This window comes from Poecilia reticulata, chromosome 12 (assembly GCF_904066995.2).
Source record: "Poecilia reticulata chromosome 12, P_reticulata-male-v2, whole genome shotgun sequence".
NCBI lineage: Eukaryota > Metazoa > Chordata > Actinopteri > Cyprinodontiformes > Poeciliidae > Poecilia > Poecilia reticulata.
The window spans coordinates 11287282-11304451 of NC_088841.1; the positions used below are offsets into that span (position 1 = coordinate 11287282).

Consider the following 17170-nt stretch of genomic DNA (forward strand, 5'->3'; position numbering starts at 1 on the left):
ATGTCAAACAAGTCGCCACTTACTGAATTGGTCATGGCATTTTCCCAGGTACCTCGTGATGGAGCTCATGGATGCCAACTTGTGCCAGGTGATTCAGATGGAGCTTGACCACGAGAGAATGTCCTATCTGCTCTACCAGATGCTATGCGGAATCAAACATCTGCACTCAGCCGGCATTATTCACAGGGTAAGAGGAGACAGTGAGCGGGTTTTTTCACCTCTACCTGTTAAATTAGCTTTGCATTGTGTGCTTCCAAATCTGTCACGATGATCAATTGTTGAAAGTAGTAAAGCCTGCAGTCTGCTTGCACAATATTTTGGCAGCAATCGTATTGTTTGTAATATGAGAGTCTATTTACTTTTCGAAGCAGATAAGACTCAACAAATAAGCCAGGTTGTGTGAAATGACAAATAGGATCCAGTGTTTCCTGTTTTTGCTACTACATCCCAGTGAAGCATTTCTCTGACAGCCCAACTGGAGCAAATTTACAAAGTTAGCATACGTTAAATGGTAAGGTTTATAAATAATAAATAAAAATAAGTAACTATGAAATGTGGATGCCATATTTGATCTGTGAGGAAATCTTTTTTTTTTTTTGATAAAATAAAATCTGATGGATAAAGATACACTTGAAAAATATTATCGATATTTTTGACAGTAAATGAGATATTTCTTTTTATTTATTTATTTGCTAAGCTGAACATTTATGTTTTAGAATTTTTAGGTCGGAAGTTGTACATAACTTTTTATCATTTCACAATTCAGGAAATACCGATTAACACAGTAACATGCACAGAAACAATATTCAACTTGTTTTCAACAAAAAAGTGGAAAAAAAAACTCTTTTTGAAAAAACAAACAGAATAAAGATTATTAATATAGACAAAAGCATAGAAAATAGTTCTTGCTTTTGTTTAATTTCACATATTTGCATTATCTTATTATGAATAATAAGATTATCTATTATGAATAAATAATCTTAGATTAGAGAGGACTGGTGTCCCTCTCACATAGCAGCTCCTCCTCAATAGGAAATATGATGTTCAATAATTTAAAGATTGCACATGCTTCCCCCCCGCCCCCCTCTCTAGGATCTCAAACCAAGCAATATAGTGGTGAAGTCTGATTGCACCCTGAAGATCCTGGACTTCGGTCTGGCTAGAACCGCGGGCACTAGTTTCATGATGACCCCATATGTGGTGACGCGATACTACAGAGCCCCAGAGGTCATCCTGGGAATGGGATACAAAGAAAATGGTGAGCTTTGCCAGTGTTTGTAGAGTCACAGGTCTCTGTCAGACAGCTCTAAATGAAAAGTTTCGAGAGTCCAGCACCTGCAGCTGTGATCAGAGAGAGGCGTTTGTTCTGTGAGAAGAGCTTAATCATTGCAAAGGCAAAGACGCCATTCTGGTTGAATTGCAATAGAGCTGAAGTTCTGGCACAGTGAGTCATTGATTAAAAGCCCTCAGAACATCAAGACACATCACTGAATGCCAGCCTCGCTATGATTCATTAGTCACACTTCTAACTTAAAATGACAGCCTGTGGGCTTTGAGTTTCCCTCAGATAATCAGTCCTTCTAACGCTCTGCTTTCGTTTTCACTGTTACTCCTTCAGCTCTTTATCTTGTGTGTGCACGTTGAGTCGTAACATGCCTCTCACTCTATTGAATAATCTGCTAATTGCTGTAGACTGCTCTAACCTTTGTTTCCCCCCCTCTTTCCCTTTGCTCCCTCTTTGTGCCACCTTCACCTCTTTGCGTGCAGTGGACATTTGGTCGGTGGGGTGCATCATGGGAGAAATGGTGCGTCACAAAATCCTTTTCCCTGGCCGGGACTGTATCCTTACTAATACAGAGAGAGAGAGAGAGAGATTGTGTGATGGTAACCCAGTAGAGTGTTTTTTTTTTTGTTTTTTTTTTTAAAGGTAACTTTGAAAACGACACACATTTGGTTTTATAATGAACTGACCTAATTAGACACAGTACCTTGAAAAACAAAAACATCAATCTGTAGTATTTTACTGGAAAAACAGTGAACTGCAACACATTTTCCCTGATACCTTCTTGATTTGGTTTTGTAATAATCCTATCCAGTTTGGACAAGAAGTCCAAATTTTAAAGTTTTTTTCTTGTTGTTTAATCAACATTAACAATCTTAAAAGGCTGAAAATAACCAAACAGAAATGCAGAGATTTCTTTCAGAGTATGACACATTTTAAATACTTCATTAAAGGCAAATATGCCAAAATAATACTGCAAAAAAAAAAAAGACAATAAACAATCAGTTTTTTGTTTTTTGTTTTTCTTTTTTTGGTTATTACATGGAAATGGTCAGGTATAGTTGAGTTTTTGTGACTTTTTTTTTACTGGAGTAGTAGACCTGATTTCTGCTGTATGTCACAGAGGTGCACTGAAACCACTCACATTTGACCAACATTATATAACATATTTATTCTTTGTAGTTCCAACATTTGTTTTAGTAGCACTTCCTCTTCATATGTGTTGACTTTTAATTCAAACCTCTCCTGAAAAATACATATTTCTCAGCTTGTCTCTGAATATTTAAAATGTGCGTCGTGTGTTTTAGAGTGCAACTAAGTGTGTGTGTGCTTGCAGTGAGAATGTCAGTATTTCTGCTAAATAGTCCACGTTATGTTTTTTTTTTCCATATGAAGGACATCTTGCCATCTATGAGAGCCAACATACGAGAGTCACAGCATTTGCTTGCTCAGTTTGAGCGTCTGTTAGTCATTGCATAGTTTAAATTACGTGACATTGTGAAGAGGATGCATGCTCACGACATGAATATGTTATGATGTATTCTCAGAAGATTCATGCATCTGAATAATTCCAGCATTTCTCCAATGAAGTTGGGACACTGTGTAAAACATAAATGAATGCCATAATTTACAAATCCTATATTCAATTAAGTACACTACAAAGACAAGATATTTAAAATTAAAAAAGTAACTACAGCAAAAAAAGACAACCCTATTTTTTATCATGGCTACTCAAATTTGACAAACAACTGCTCCGAAGTTGGGCTATCTCCACATGCAGCATGCTGCCTCTAACAAGAGCTTCATGTCTGCAGATGGCATTTAAATATCTTTGTGCTTCAAATATCATTTGTGACAAATGGCTCATGAGGTTGTTGAAGCCTTGGACAAATAACCTCCTCTTTGCCTTTGCTCAAAAACATATGCTCCTAATGAGTTAGACAACTTTTTGATTCATTATGGCTTAAAGAAGAAAATTGTGAACCATGTATGTCATATACAGTTGCAGCATACAGGACGTCAGGATGTTTTTGACAAGTAACCATTGTGGCTCTGGTTGTGCTGCAGTGTTTGCAGCATTATGTTTGATTGTCAACCAAATCAGCTCAGACACCTGCACAGGACTTCACATGTGAGTGGATACATTGAGCATGTCGAAATGCTTCAGGAATAGTTGATTTTGTTTTGTATTTTTGTGTCACATTTTGACAACATGAAAAAAAAAGACCATCTTTGCTATCTAAAACGGTGACTTACTGCAGCTAAATGGCCATACGGAGCGATGAGACACCAGGTGTAGGGGGCAGGGGGGATTCCTCACTCTGCGGCCTCCGTTCATGTGGCTCTGGGAAGATTAATGAGCTGAACAGCGAGAAAACCCTGCAATGAGCTCAGCGCCTTCGCATCCCTTCTATTTCGGCTATTACAGAAATTGTTGTCATCTGTATCTGCCCCCATCATCAGTTTTTCTTTTTACTGCAAATCAATGTGCGCTAAGACAAAATTTGGTAAATTTTCAGCTCGTTTGGCAGTGGTGGATTGGCACCTCATATTTAACGCTGTTAGCCTAAAGTATACTGACCTTATTGAGGTTTGAGTCAACCCTGTGCTTTGTCCAGCAAATGATGATGGAGTGCAGCAATCTGTCCGCTGAGACAGGTCACGGTACTGTAGGCCACAAGGTTAGTGGTTGTTTAATGATAGACGATCGCAACAGCAATGTCAAAGAGAATCTGAAGGTTATTATTTAGGGTAGACTGTTTAATTGCAGAGGTATATAAAGTTTGATGCACTTGTGTTAATAGGCAGACATCAGATGATCATCAATTGATTTTTTTGATTGTGTCATTCTCTGCTCTCTGGTTAGATTTTTTAAAATTTGTTTCTCTAGGGGACGTAGGGTGAGCTTAAAGCTGTCAATGAACATGTACAAGCATCATCATCGGACCGATCCCACCAATAACCACTCACACTGCTGTCGATATTTTTAATCCTTCAATTTTCACTGAAAACTAGAAATCTTTCTTTTTTTTCCCTCTAAAAGTATAAATGTGATCAAAATGCAAGAGAAGTTACGTAGTTTCCAACTTCAGTAGTTACTGGAAGCAGCAAAAGATGTCTTGGAACATCACAGCTTATGTGATTTTGTGTGCGTGTGTGTCTGTGTGACACCAGTGGACATGTGGTCAGTGGGCTGCATCTTTGGAGAGGTGATGAGAGGGACAGTTCTGTTCCCTGGGTCTGACCGTATCCTTCCACCCTCTGCATACCTCCTCTCTCTGATTCATATGGAAGCCTGGAAGCATTTTTGACAAGCTGAGGAAAAAAAAACAAACAAAAAAAAACACCTCAGGCTGTTTGACTAAATCCAAACCTGTAGCGAGGAGGAATATGGATTAAAGCTGTGAGAGATGGAAAATGGGACTTTACTGGCTCTCACTCAATGTGTAATGGTGACAGTGAAGAGGTATTACTATGAGGACTCCCAGCTAAATAAAGCACTAGCTGGCAGAATGATGATGCAACATATTTGTTGGTAAAAAAAAAAAAAGGAACAGTAAGGATACCGCTCATGATCCACAACTTTCTCATCAGAAAGTCTCGTCGCCAGATTTGTGTCGATATAAACGATAAGCAACTGAATTTCTTCTTCTTTTTTTTTTAAACTGCCTTTTCAGGAATATTATGACATAACATCTCCCTAACATCCTGTGAGAAGATACGATGCTACATATTCCAGGTGTGTTTCCTTTAACCTTGACCTGCCTCGCCAGACATTGACCAGTGGAACAAGGTGATAGAGCAGCTGGGCACGCCCTCTCCAGAGTTCATGAAGAAGCTGCAGCCCACGGTCAGGAACTACGTGGAGAACCGGCCAAAGTACGCGGGCCTCACCTTCCCCAAGCTCTTCCCCGACTGCCTTTTCCCTGCTGACTCTGAGCACAACAAACTCAAAGGTGAGAGCCAAGGTTTTATTATTGTCAGCGGGATGCTCCAAAGATACCTGGATTTATTTTGACTTGATTATTTGGATGAATTATTATGTGGGGGTCAAAATAAAAGGCATTAACTCCGACGATATATCTTTGCCAGCTCTTCATTTATTCCCGGCATATTATGGTTAACAGGAGCAGTAAAAAAGAAAAATGCTGATGTTGATTTTATCATAAATATTTTTCTAGTCAAGTTTATTTGTATATCACATTTCAGCAACAAGGCAGTTCAAAGTGTTTTAGCCAACTATGAAACAAGCGATAAACGTCCTATCATCAAAATCATGAAGCAAATATTCATTAAATATATTGATTCATTGTTCCAGTTGTTATTAATCAAAGGCAGTTCTAGACAGTTGTGTTATTTTTTTAGCTTTATTTTTGAAGAGACTCTAGGTTTCGGCTGTTTTGCAGTTTTCTATAAGCTTGTCCCAGATCATCCATCCATCCATCCATTTTCTTACACCTTTGTGGAGCATAAAAACTGAATGATGATTCTCCATGTTTGATTCTAGTTCTGAGAATTCAGAGTAGAACCAGAAGACCTCAGCGGTCTGGAAGATTGCTACAACAACAACAGATCTTTAATTTGGGTGCTATGCTGTTCAGTGATTTATAAACTAATAAAAGTATTTAAAGTCTGTTCTCTGAGCTTCAGGGAGCCAGTGTAAGAACTTCAAAACAGTTCCACACAACATCCAGACTTTTTGTATAAGAAATAAAGGAATTGCAAAGAAGTCTTTAAATCTCCACATTTACATTCAGGAACTTTGTAAATAGTCCAAGTTAAAAAAAAAATGGTAACACTTTATTTTGAAGAGGTGTGCATAAGGCTGACATAGCACTGTCTTAAACATGAAGGAGTCTTTATGAATGTTTACAATTGTTGTCATGAAGTGTCACTCGGTAAATTATGACACTTTTAATGCAAAGTTGACTCTTTTAATTGACTTTCAATGCACGTTTTAATGCAAGTCTGCATAAAAATGTAATTATTTACCAAATATTGCTACGTTGACACTTGTAATGCACTTTCAATGCAACTTGTAATGCTTATTTTGACTAAAAGTGTCATTATTTACAGAAAGACACTTCCTGACAGCAGCCATAAACATTCATGTAGACTCCTTCATGTTCATGACTATGACTGTGTAACGTCAATCTTATGCACGCCCCTTCAAATAAAGTGTTACCAAATTTTTTAAATATATTTTTTTAAATATTCAGGAATTATCAGGTAATTTAAGCAAACTGTGTCACATTCTAAGATAGGTATAAACATCTTGTTGTTTGGGCAGAAACCCCCATTTCCTATTAACCCCCCCAAATACCCAGTCAAAAAAAACAAAAAAACAAAATCCTATTAATTAAAAAAGTCCCATTTCCCAATGAAAAGCAACCCCAGGATTTTCCAACCCTGCTCGAGTGACTGAGTTGTTGCCTTTTAGCTTCCTTGTTAAAACTCAGAGCCGAGTCTTGAAATCCCAATCAGAGCTCCCACTTGACTCTGCTTCTGGATGTGATCAACCCTGTGCGTCTTCTTTTGCTCTCCCAGCTGAGAAAGCAGGAAACAGAACATCCATTTTAGAAGAGACAGCCCACTTTTCCTGTTTGTGTGTTCCCACATCAAAGCTCCAGTTTGATGTTAAATTGTCATGAACCAGTTTTGTATGCGGGTTGCGGGCTGCCGAGGTGACGAAGCTAAAGGAAAATCACCCAGAGAGGCACAGTGGGAAGGTGTGAAAGCATGTTGAAGAAAGGAGGGAAACGCTCGCTGTGCTTTGGATCTTAGATTTGTGATGTGACAGCGATGTGCGAGAGGAGGATGCATAGGACAGGAACCCATATAGGAGTCGCTCCACAGAGTCGTTCTGTTTTTGTTACTGTTAAGAGAAGAATCCATTCTCCATTTTTCTGTTTCTGTTTTCAGACTGCTGTTGCTTTACTCCGTAGCTGCTGTGGAGCTGTTAAAAAGTGACAAATCAGTTCAAGGGGACTTTCTCAAGAGGAGGAAAATTTCCCCTTTGATTGCATTGAAAGAATATACCCATACTGGAAAGAATAATGTATTTTTTTTGCAGTAAAAAGAGAACAAATCAGAGGAATATGAGATTAAAGGTGGAGTAATATGAATATTTCCCTATATGTATTTCCTCATTGTTTAGTCCAAACACCTGAAAACCTAAAAAATATTCCATCCTCCAAGCTTTTAGGACAAAGACCTGCTAAATGCTTTTGCACACTTAGTACATTTAAAAGGAAGTGATTTTTATCAAAAACTGAGATATTCTCTAGATTTGTGGATCTTAATACATTTATTATGAAAGGTAGCTTTTGTATTTGCTCTCCTTCAGCCTCCTTCTCCTGTTACGGGTTGACAAGCTAATACTCAACCTGGTTTCAGTTTCATAAGTATTTCCTGAGAATTATCACCATAGAATCACTGTAGAAACTGTAAAAAAGAAGAGTGAATAATCTAAAATGAGAAATATTTGTAATATAAAGGAAATGAGGGCGGATCTAAAATGAACAAATAACTCTCATCTGTGTTTAGTTGTTGCATACTGATATTTAACATTGCACTTAACTAAGAACTATAATTTACCAGACTCTTAGGCTTGCATTTACTGTCCAGTTCTTTAAATTTCATGGTCATTTTTCTTCCTTCCTCATAGTACTGAAGCTGTTGGTGCTCGCAGTGTTTGGAAAATTGTCTCGTCTCATTTCAAACTTAATTTAAAGTCATTTGTCTGAAGCCGCAGTGTTTTCCATTACCATCCAGAACATAATGAGTTTCTGTAAGATGAAAATTACCTCTAATAACTTTCTGTTTTTAGTTATATCTCTTTTTTTTTGCCCCCTCCTGGTTTGTTTTTATCTCAATCTTCCCTTTCACACATGAAACGCGGAGCGATACTTTCTTGTCCGCGTGAAATCAGCTGGGTGCTTTTGTGTTTTCTCTTTCCGACTTCAGCAAGCCAGGCCAGGGACCTGCTGTCTAAGATGCTGATCATCGACCCTGCTAAGCGGATATCGGTGGACGAGGCCTTACAGCACCCCTACATCAACGTGTGGTACGATCCAGCTGAGGTGGAGGCGGTGAGTAGGCGCTGTGTCTGTGTGTGTGTAGTTGAAACTCGGAACTGTCCATTTGTGTTTTGATCAATCACTATGCAGTTTTGCTTTTTATATGTGACACATATGCGTTCATCTAAAGATCTTCCTGTGCTCCCTGCTTTTTACTTTAGCCTCCACCTCAGATTTATGACAAGCAGCTGGATGAACGAGAACACTCGATAGATGAGTGGAAAGGTAAGAACAGCCTGTTTTAGCCATCACCGAAAGCTAAATGTCAACAATGCACGAGTTTAGTCAATCTGTGTGTTAATTAGGAAATGCGGGGTTTTCAGTGCGTCGGGAAATGCCTGTGCTTTTGTTTTGCAGTTTCTAAGTGCACTCTCTTTCTCTGCCGTTTCTCACGCGGATAGCGAAAAGTGAAGTTTTGCCACTGTTTGCATTTTACTGACTCTTCTCTTTTTGCCAGAACTAATCTACAAAGAGGTGATGAACTTTGAGGAAAGAACGAAGAATGGCGTTGTGAAGGGACAGCCTTCACCTTCAGGTACTCTCAGTGCATAAGCCTAATCGCTCTGTAAGTGAATTTACTATAACCTTAATGGAGTTTTCCCTTGTAAATAGAGATTCCCATTGTGCTGTTGACCATGTGTCTATGTCTCTTGCATCTTGGATTAAGTGTTGTTTAATATAGTGGGTGTTTTTTTTTTTTTCGGTGTATTCGATAAATAGACTTTGAGAACGAAATCTGCTACTGTTAAATGTACCTTCTGGTACAGAAAATATCTGATAAAAAAACATGTGTGAATGTTCGTATTTGTGCATATAAATGTGTCACGATTTAAGGTTTGGGCTGTGTGGTTTTCCTTTTCAAATGTCAGTTTTCAGCTGATATTTTAAGCCTCTAGTTATTCATGAAATGAGAGCAAGTGCTGTTCGAATTTTCCACCACAGAGTGGCAGTAGAGAGTCATGTTTATAATCCAGTCACACTCCTATGTAAATTCAGAGAAACAGCTTTATCATGGTTATAGCAGCATGCTGATAAGAAAGGGTAACTAATAAAAAAGGTGCATGTAAAGTACAATAAATTTCCTCAGACTATATAAAAAAAAGTAATAAAGTCTGTCCATCATTTGCATTTAGTCATTTAAACAGCACATAAACTTTGTTATCTTTAATTCTTTCATTGCAGGAAGAGAGATAGCATTTAGCAATCTTTTTTCTTATTTTCTTTATTCCCCACTAGTACACGATATCCACACTTTTCTGTGTTTGAAGCTTGTGGTAATTAAGCAGATTGGCCGCTCCGTAGTATCGGATGCTGAGCGTATCAGACGCAGTGCAGGATCTGCAGGCAGCACTATTTCACTGCAACAGGAAGGCGGAGGAGCAGAGAGCACATGGTCAGAAGTTGAAAACACAATATCCTTAATACTGCTTTAAATTTGTGTTTTTTGTTTGTTTGTTTTTCATTTGCTAACATGGTACAAATCAGAATTATACTCAAATCACTTTCCACCTGTATGTTTTCAGCGTTCTTTGTTTATAAATTGTTTTTCTCCATTAATTCGACAGCAGAGATTTTATTTTTTTGCTCAAAGTATCGGTTCATCAATAACCTTTTGGGCTCTGTTTTAAGGACAAATATGACACGTTTTACAATCATAGCTTTGTAGTTCACAATACTTTTAAATTTTTTTTGCTGTTTTAAGAGAGCATGAAAAAATAAGTGAATATTAGGTAGTCGAGGATACAGCCAAATTTCCAATTGTTTCAAAATCAACTGAGTGTTTTCTCAGCACAGTTTTTGGCGAGTGAGAAGATATCTGTTTATCTTCTCACCCAGATTTCAAGCATTTGGGATAGTAAGGGCGCTCGCTGCCTTTTTTTTTTCTGGTTGCCGACAACCTGTGCACATCCATTGGTATATTCCTGTTTGAAAAAATCTTTCTTGTCAAGAAAACATAAATTTCTGTTTAAGGTAATAGACTCTGGAGTGCTTCCAGGTGATGAACCTACGCCAGCATCCATATGTGCAAAACTATAATGGGTTCAGAAGGCACAGCTCCAGTTGCTGGCTTCATATAGGTCATTAAATTATCTAGGTGCTTTGAAGTAAAATCGCTAAAAAAGCAATACATAATTTAAATATTCTTTTTGATTTTCTGAATCTAAACTATATTGATCTATGCCTTTTAAGATCTTAGTGGCCACCTTCAAGAAACTGCTGCAGAGAAAATCGACTCTATCTGTATTAATTGTCAACTACAGCCAACAAGACTAGAAAATTTTGTTCCTCCACATGTTGTAAAACATGTTATGTGTGGAAAGAAACAGCTTCCCAAAGCTCACAGTTTGGTGGCGTGTCTAAAAGAAAAGCTCACCGGTTCCATATTATCAGTCATTAATGGAAATAAATCGATTTATCTCATCCGTCGCGTCATTACCAGCAGAGCTGCAAGTGCCGAGACGTGAACTCAGTTCCCATGTCTGAAAATGGATCACTCTGTGATCTCCTTCACTTCATCACTTAATCTGTGTTAATGATGAAACGACAGAATATCAGGTGAGACTGAGAATCCTCTGATGAGGTCTCCGAAAGTTTGCTGCTGACTGATTCTAACTTCAACAAACGATCAATAAAAGAAAATTGGGAAACTGTTTTAATGACTTCCAAATGAACAGACATGAATTGTGCCAGCGCAGCAGAGTGTTTTATGGTGACATAAATCATGGAAATGTAGAGAGAACTATCAAAGAGCTTATTGATATCATGTGAACGATTACAACAGCTGCCGCCTAAATAACGCCGGCAGCCTTTAATGGCCTTTCATTTATAACCCACACAACCCAAATCTTAATCACTCTCATCTCATCACGCTCACTGTACGCTTCTGGTCGGATGCTCGGTTACAATCTTTATAGACATGAATGTCATAATAACTTGGGGGGGCTTGAACTATTCTGCAGTAATGCTAAAACATACAACTCCAGTAATCCTTAAAAACAGGAATTTGGTGCAGCATTTTTAATATAATGTGGATTCTCTCGAAATCCATGCAGGACCAGAGGCCTCTTCAAGACTTGCAGAGAGGACCCCCCCCCCCCACACACACACACACACACACACACTTGTAGCAATCAATAACCTTTTTGCCTTGTTCTTGGTTGATTATTTTACCTGCATACTCATCAACTTGCAGTTTTCCTGTCACCGAATTTGGGTGTTAAGAGAATTAGCATCAGCAACGTTGTATAATTGCCTGCTGAGATATCGGAAAAACTAAAGATTATGAAACAAATATCTGATTATTTTATGCTAGCAAAGAAATGGCATGAAATTTGAATATGCCCAATCAAACAGTGAGCAAAGACACGTATGAAAGCATTGTTCAGAACGGATGAACCAGGCTATACAGTAAGCTTTGGCAAAGCCTTTTGCTAAGCCCGAAATGAAACATAATTCAAACTTTTTTAAAAGTTTGACGAAAAACACGCTAATGTACGTCTAACAAAATTTTCTCTGTTTATAGTCTATATTTGAACTTGAATGTGTCATTTTGACTTTGCGCCACAATAAATGTAAACTTCTGCACCTCATTCTTGTTGTTAAAAATGTTGTTTGCTGTATCCGGTGTTTATCCTGGCATAAAAACTGTTCAAATGAACAATAAACAAACATGACACTCATGCCTCCAAAGGCTGATTGGGAACATCTGAACAGAGCTGCAGCTGTGACTCCGTCCTCCTTAGCGGATGTTAATAATGTCGTTATCTCCGTACCTGCAATGCAACCCAACTTTACTCAGCATCCATCCCCCCGCCTGTGCTGTCCGTGCTTGTATCTGTATCTTCTGGCTATACATATATATATATATTTTCTATTAATCTGCCCCCATCAGAACTCTTTTGCGTTTTAACCCTCCTGCTGCTGTTGATTCCCGTAGCACAGGTGCAGCCGTGAACAGCAGCGAGAGCCTCCCTCCCTCCTCCTCTATCAACGACATCTCCTCCATGTCCACCGACCAGACCCTGGCTTCAGACACTGACAGCAGCCTGGAGACCTCCGCGGGACCCCTGGGGTGCTGCAGGTGACTATCCGCCTGCCTGCGCAACCCCATGTTCTTCCGGAGGTGAAGAACCCGACAGATATGACCGACAAAATTGAAACAATGTTTAAAAAAAAAAAAGAAAAAATTCCCCAAAAAAAGAAAGATCAAAACAAATATATTCTGAACAAAAATATAAGCTATTGAAACGCAGTCTGACATGATGAAACCCAAAGCCTGTGCATTGTCATTCAAAAAGCAGCAGTGGCATTAAACTGAAGATAATGAGCTGAGATATATGTTACTGATCCTCTAGTTGCTTTGCTTATAATCCCTCGTCCCGAAACACACACACACACACAAACACACACACACACACACACACACACACACACACACACACACACACACACACACACACACACACACACCCACACACACACACACACACACACACACACACACACACGCGCACACACGCACACACACACGCGCACACACACGCACACCCCCCCCACACACACACACACTTGTATATGGCATCCAAACAAACAAAAAAAAAAACCCTGCGCCTCCTGTAAAATGCATTTTGTCCGGCTGCTGGTTCCTCCTAATTACTTCCACAAGCATCCGTGGCTAATCATTGTGGCAAGGTGGGCTGCCGTTGTCTTCATCGCTTTTGGTTACAAAAGAAATTTCCGTTTTTTTTTCCTGCATTCAACTCTGAACCTCAACTCATTTCCTGAGTCGCTTCCACCCAACATGAGTTTTGAGGAGTAACTTTGCCTGTACCGTTTACTGGGTTTTGTGCATCTTCAGGGAATGTGCAGTCGCTCTCACCCGCAGCTACTTGTAAATATTGTAATTCTGCACAGCTGAAGGGCAGACAGATTTGGGACTGAAGGCCAGTACACTGGGAGTTTTTCTTTTTGTTGTTGTTTTTTTTGTTTTTTGTCTGACTAGCGCTCACCTTGCCACATTAATTCTCTCCACCTTGGTTGCCCCTCTGCCTAACGCTGTAGTTGTGCATGATTAGATTAAAACTGCGCAAATCACACTGTATGCTAGAGAGAGAAAAAAACAAACGGTCTGTACAGAGACTTATATTCATGTGCTATGTAAACTAAATCCACCACAGACAGTAAGAGGCGGGGTCTGGTCTCAGTAGGACACGGGGGTGTGTCTGTGAAACACGGGCAAACTGAAAAGATGGTCAAATCAGGATTGAAATGATCGGTGTTCTCAGAAATAAATTAGACTGGTGAGTAATCTCCATGCCATTTCCCCTGGCGGCGTACAAACGGTCCCGCCACCACCCCGTGGGCTGACCCACGGCGTTGCATGTCACTGTATAAACCGTCACGGTTGAAAGAAGTGGAAATGTTTCACTGTGGTTCAAACACAAAAAGGCTTCTTCCAATTATTTGACTCCTTAAACACCATTCAGCGAGACAAAGGTGGAACAGTGGAGAGATTTATGGGCAAACAAGGAGTGTTAACTTTGAAACTGTGACTCCACCTGGCAAACAAACAGGCTCTTATTGTCACCGCACGCTACACCATCACACTTTAAAGAGGCAGCTGGATAGGATTCAACTGCCATATTTCCTGACTCGATGATATTTAGGCTGGATGGCTCATCTGTTTATTTATACCAGTGGGAGGAATCTGAATATGGCTAGTTTATTTTGGAGGAAAGGACTGCAGCTGCACCAAAAAAGAAGAAGAAGAAAAAAAAAGTCCCTAAACCACAGTTTGGTGAAAGGATGTGGGAAGGTCTTGTTTACCTCCATCTTTTTTTTTCCAGGATGGCTCTGGTAATTTAACCAATCAAACTGTGAGCTCTTTTAGCTCTTTTTTCAGCTTTGTCGCCGGCGCACGCACAGTTGTCGCATCGTGAGTCTTTAGAGACGTATTTACTTGCTCTGCACCGTTCAGCTGCACCCTGCTACATTACCTGAGTGAAGTTGGCCCCCCACATTCTCCAAATCAGACGGAATGGGTGTCGATTAACTCGACTACTTTTGCGCAGCAAAAAAAAAAAAAATCGTTTGTGCCGCTTTGCCTTTGACGATATTAATGAAAGGTCAAAGGTCAAAAGGTCAACCAGCCCCTCCATTTTTATGAAATCAGACAAAATTGGTGAGCAGGAATTTAGCTTCTTATGATATTAAGAATATTAACAAATATCCAAAGTGTCAATGATGAAATTGGGTTTATTTTATATTGAGGCAAAATGGCAAATTATTTAAATTCAGTAGATTAATGGGCACTAAATATTGTCCCAGCAATGGCAAATGGGGATCCAAACAAGCAAACAAACAAACTAAATGTGCCCAAAAGTATGCTGTATGTTGCTATGGTTACATTGAAATTCTCTTTGAAATGTTGTTTCTCTGCTAGCGTAGCGACCCATCAACATAACTGTTAATGCTCTCCTCATCATAAACTTGTTTGAGCTGCACGGCGTGAACTAAGCCGACTGAAAACTCCTGACTTAAGCCATTGTTTGTTAAATACATTGTCGAGATAAAAATGCAGCAGGATGCCTCCACTATACATATCGTCACAAACTGCACATATAACAGCAGAGAGGTGTGGAGAATTGCTGAGTTGGTGGCGTCTGCCAGTGTATAGTCTCAATCTCAGCAGTACGACATGTAATTGTTTTCCTGCAGTCGAGCCACAACATTGTTCACATACAAAAATCCTGACTTGGAACAGCTACTTTGTTAACACTCCTGATGTCAGCGCAGTGCAGGCACCACAGAGAAGAGGGCGACTGAGGTTGGCGTCTCCAGAGTAACCTACGGCTAGCCTGGCTTTCTGTTCAGGGTCTGGGGTCAGGGCAATCTTTCAAAAAACAGGGTGCGACTTTGAAATGTTTTGTGTTTTAAAATGTTCAAATAAAATTTTTTTTTCACCTACAGGAGTTTCCACAGCTTGCGTTGGCTCCTTTATACCACAAATACACACAGTAGTGTTACAGTTTTTCTACAAGGCATTTTTGAACCATGTATAACACTCTTTTCTTTTCTTTTTTTTCCGTATCTTGACATGTTCCCGGTCGCTTAGAATATAGAAATATTGACACAACTTAATGTCTTTCTTTTCCCTCCCCCCTCTTTTCTGAATGTGAACTGTTCATCTTTTTATTCAACATCCCTCTGGAAAATTTTCTTGTGATTAAAGGTGCTTTTGATCCTGGTTAATGTGCCTGAAGAAGGGTTTTTTTGGGGGGGTTTTCCCCCCAACACCGAATGTAGAAACAGAGTTTCACAAGCATGCATGTCATTGTCTTGAAATTTGACCAGCAAAAAAAAAAAAAAAATTAGGAACAATTTTAAGTTGTGACCTGATCTGGACTTTTACTGCAGCTGCTTTCGAGAATGTCAAAGACGAGCTCAGCTGTGTGTTTGGGAAGTTGTTTGTGTGTCTCTTGGTGTTCAGTCACATTAACCAACGGATTCAAAAACTTTACTTGTCAATCATGATCCAGGTTTTTGCGGAAATATTTCAAAGTGATCTCTTGTGTGTTCTGAATCAACAACGTGTGCGTCTCTCAGACTTCTATCTGTACTCTGAGGATGACTGACCTGTCATTTAGCCATAACATTGCAAATACTAAAAAAAAAAAAAAGAAGAGTACACGTCACAGGTTAGGATACGTCTTGTAGTAGTGATCCCCGACCTACTGATTTTCTTTCTCACAAGCTCGACTGTAAATAATAACACTCCAAAAAAAAAAAAAAATGCAATAAACATTTTTATTGCACTCAAACAGGGAGGCAAGCTACTGCGAGGGTCAGGCGAAGTGTCTCCAACAATGAAAACCCTGTATAGCTCATCTGAATCAGGTGATGTTCTTCGGCTCTTTTCCGACTCCTTCTCTCTTAATTCTTTTTGCTCCGTGCTATTTTAAACAAGTCATTCTTTTTGACATTGTCAGGAAAAAAAAAAGACAAAAAGAAACTGTATCTGTTTCACGCCGATCTCAAAGCTTCAGAATATAGCGTTTCGAGTAAAAGTCAAAATTAACGCAAATGAAAACAGAACAAAACAAACAAATAAACAAAAAAAAAAAGATAAAAAAAATATTGAAAGCTGTTACTGTAAACACAACATTTTAAAGGAACTGTGTATGTACAAATAGTATATGTATGTGATTGAAAATAAAGAAAACCTTTGATCTTGAACTATGGTTGTTTTTTTTTTGTTCTTTAGTTTAAGTCTTTCATATGAAAAGTAGACAAGTATCATGCATGTTGTCTGGCAGAATCTCCTAAACCGTTATTGCACAATAAATACACAAAGCAAAGGGATTTTATTCCTTAGTCTTCTAGTGTTCTCTTATTAAGTTAGCAGACAAGTTTCCATGCCGCCTCCTGGGATTCCTGGAAACGTCAATATAGTGTAGAGTTGTTAGAAGTGCCACATGCAATCGTTTTCACTTCCTCAGCATCCAACAGTGCTGCATTGGTGATGAGCAAGCCTAATGGGATGCCAATATTCAATATTTACATTGGAAATTAGTTTTCAGTTAGCGTATCATATCATCAAGGCAAGTGCAATAACTTTTAAAACGTTTGGGAAGAAAAGCATGTACATTAACTGGGAATGGAATACACATATTGAGTCACATAACCCTTGAGGGTGTGAAGGATTTGTGAGAAATAGATTATGGTGAGAAAATATTTTTACTGTGTAAAATCTTTATATACATTTTTATTATTATTTGCTTCAATCCGTCATGTCAAAATCTAATAAGAA

The 17170-nt window shown here is 39.0% G+C and overlaps 1 protein-coding gene across 7 annotated transcripts in view; it reads left to right on the forward strand.

Moving 5' to 3' along the window:
- Positions 1–16596, forward strand: part of mapk10 (mitogen-activated protein kinase 10) — a 41341-nt gene extending 24745 nt beyond the window's left edge. For 4 of the 7 annotated variants that reach the window (XM_008424534.3, XM_008424535.3, XM_008424536.3 and 1 more), the window contains exons 6-13: positions 49–187; positions 1093–1258; positions 1768–1839; positions 5056–5238; positions 8249–8373; positions 8523–8586; positions 8819–8896; positions 12304–16596. In XM_008424534.3, the coding sequence (XP_008422756.1) occupies positions 49–187; positions 1093–1258; positions 1768–1839; positions 5056–5238; positions 8249–8373; positions 8523–8586; positions 8819–8896; positions 12304–12446 (970 nt within the window). In that variant the 3' untranslated portion in view covers positions 12447–16596. Of the gene's footprint in view, positions 1–48; positions 188–1092; positions 1259–1767; positions 1840–5055; positions 5239–8248; positions 8374–8522; positions 8587–8818; positions 8927–12298 lie in introns of all 7 variants that reach the window. The other 3 variants (XM_008424541.3, XM_008424538.3, XM_008424539.3) reach the window with 3 other exon arrangements.
- The last annotated feature ends 574 nt before the right edge of the window (positions 16597–17170 follow it).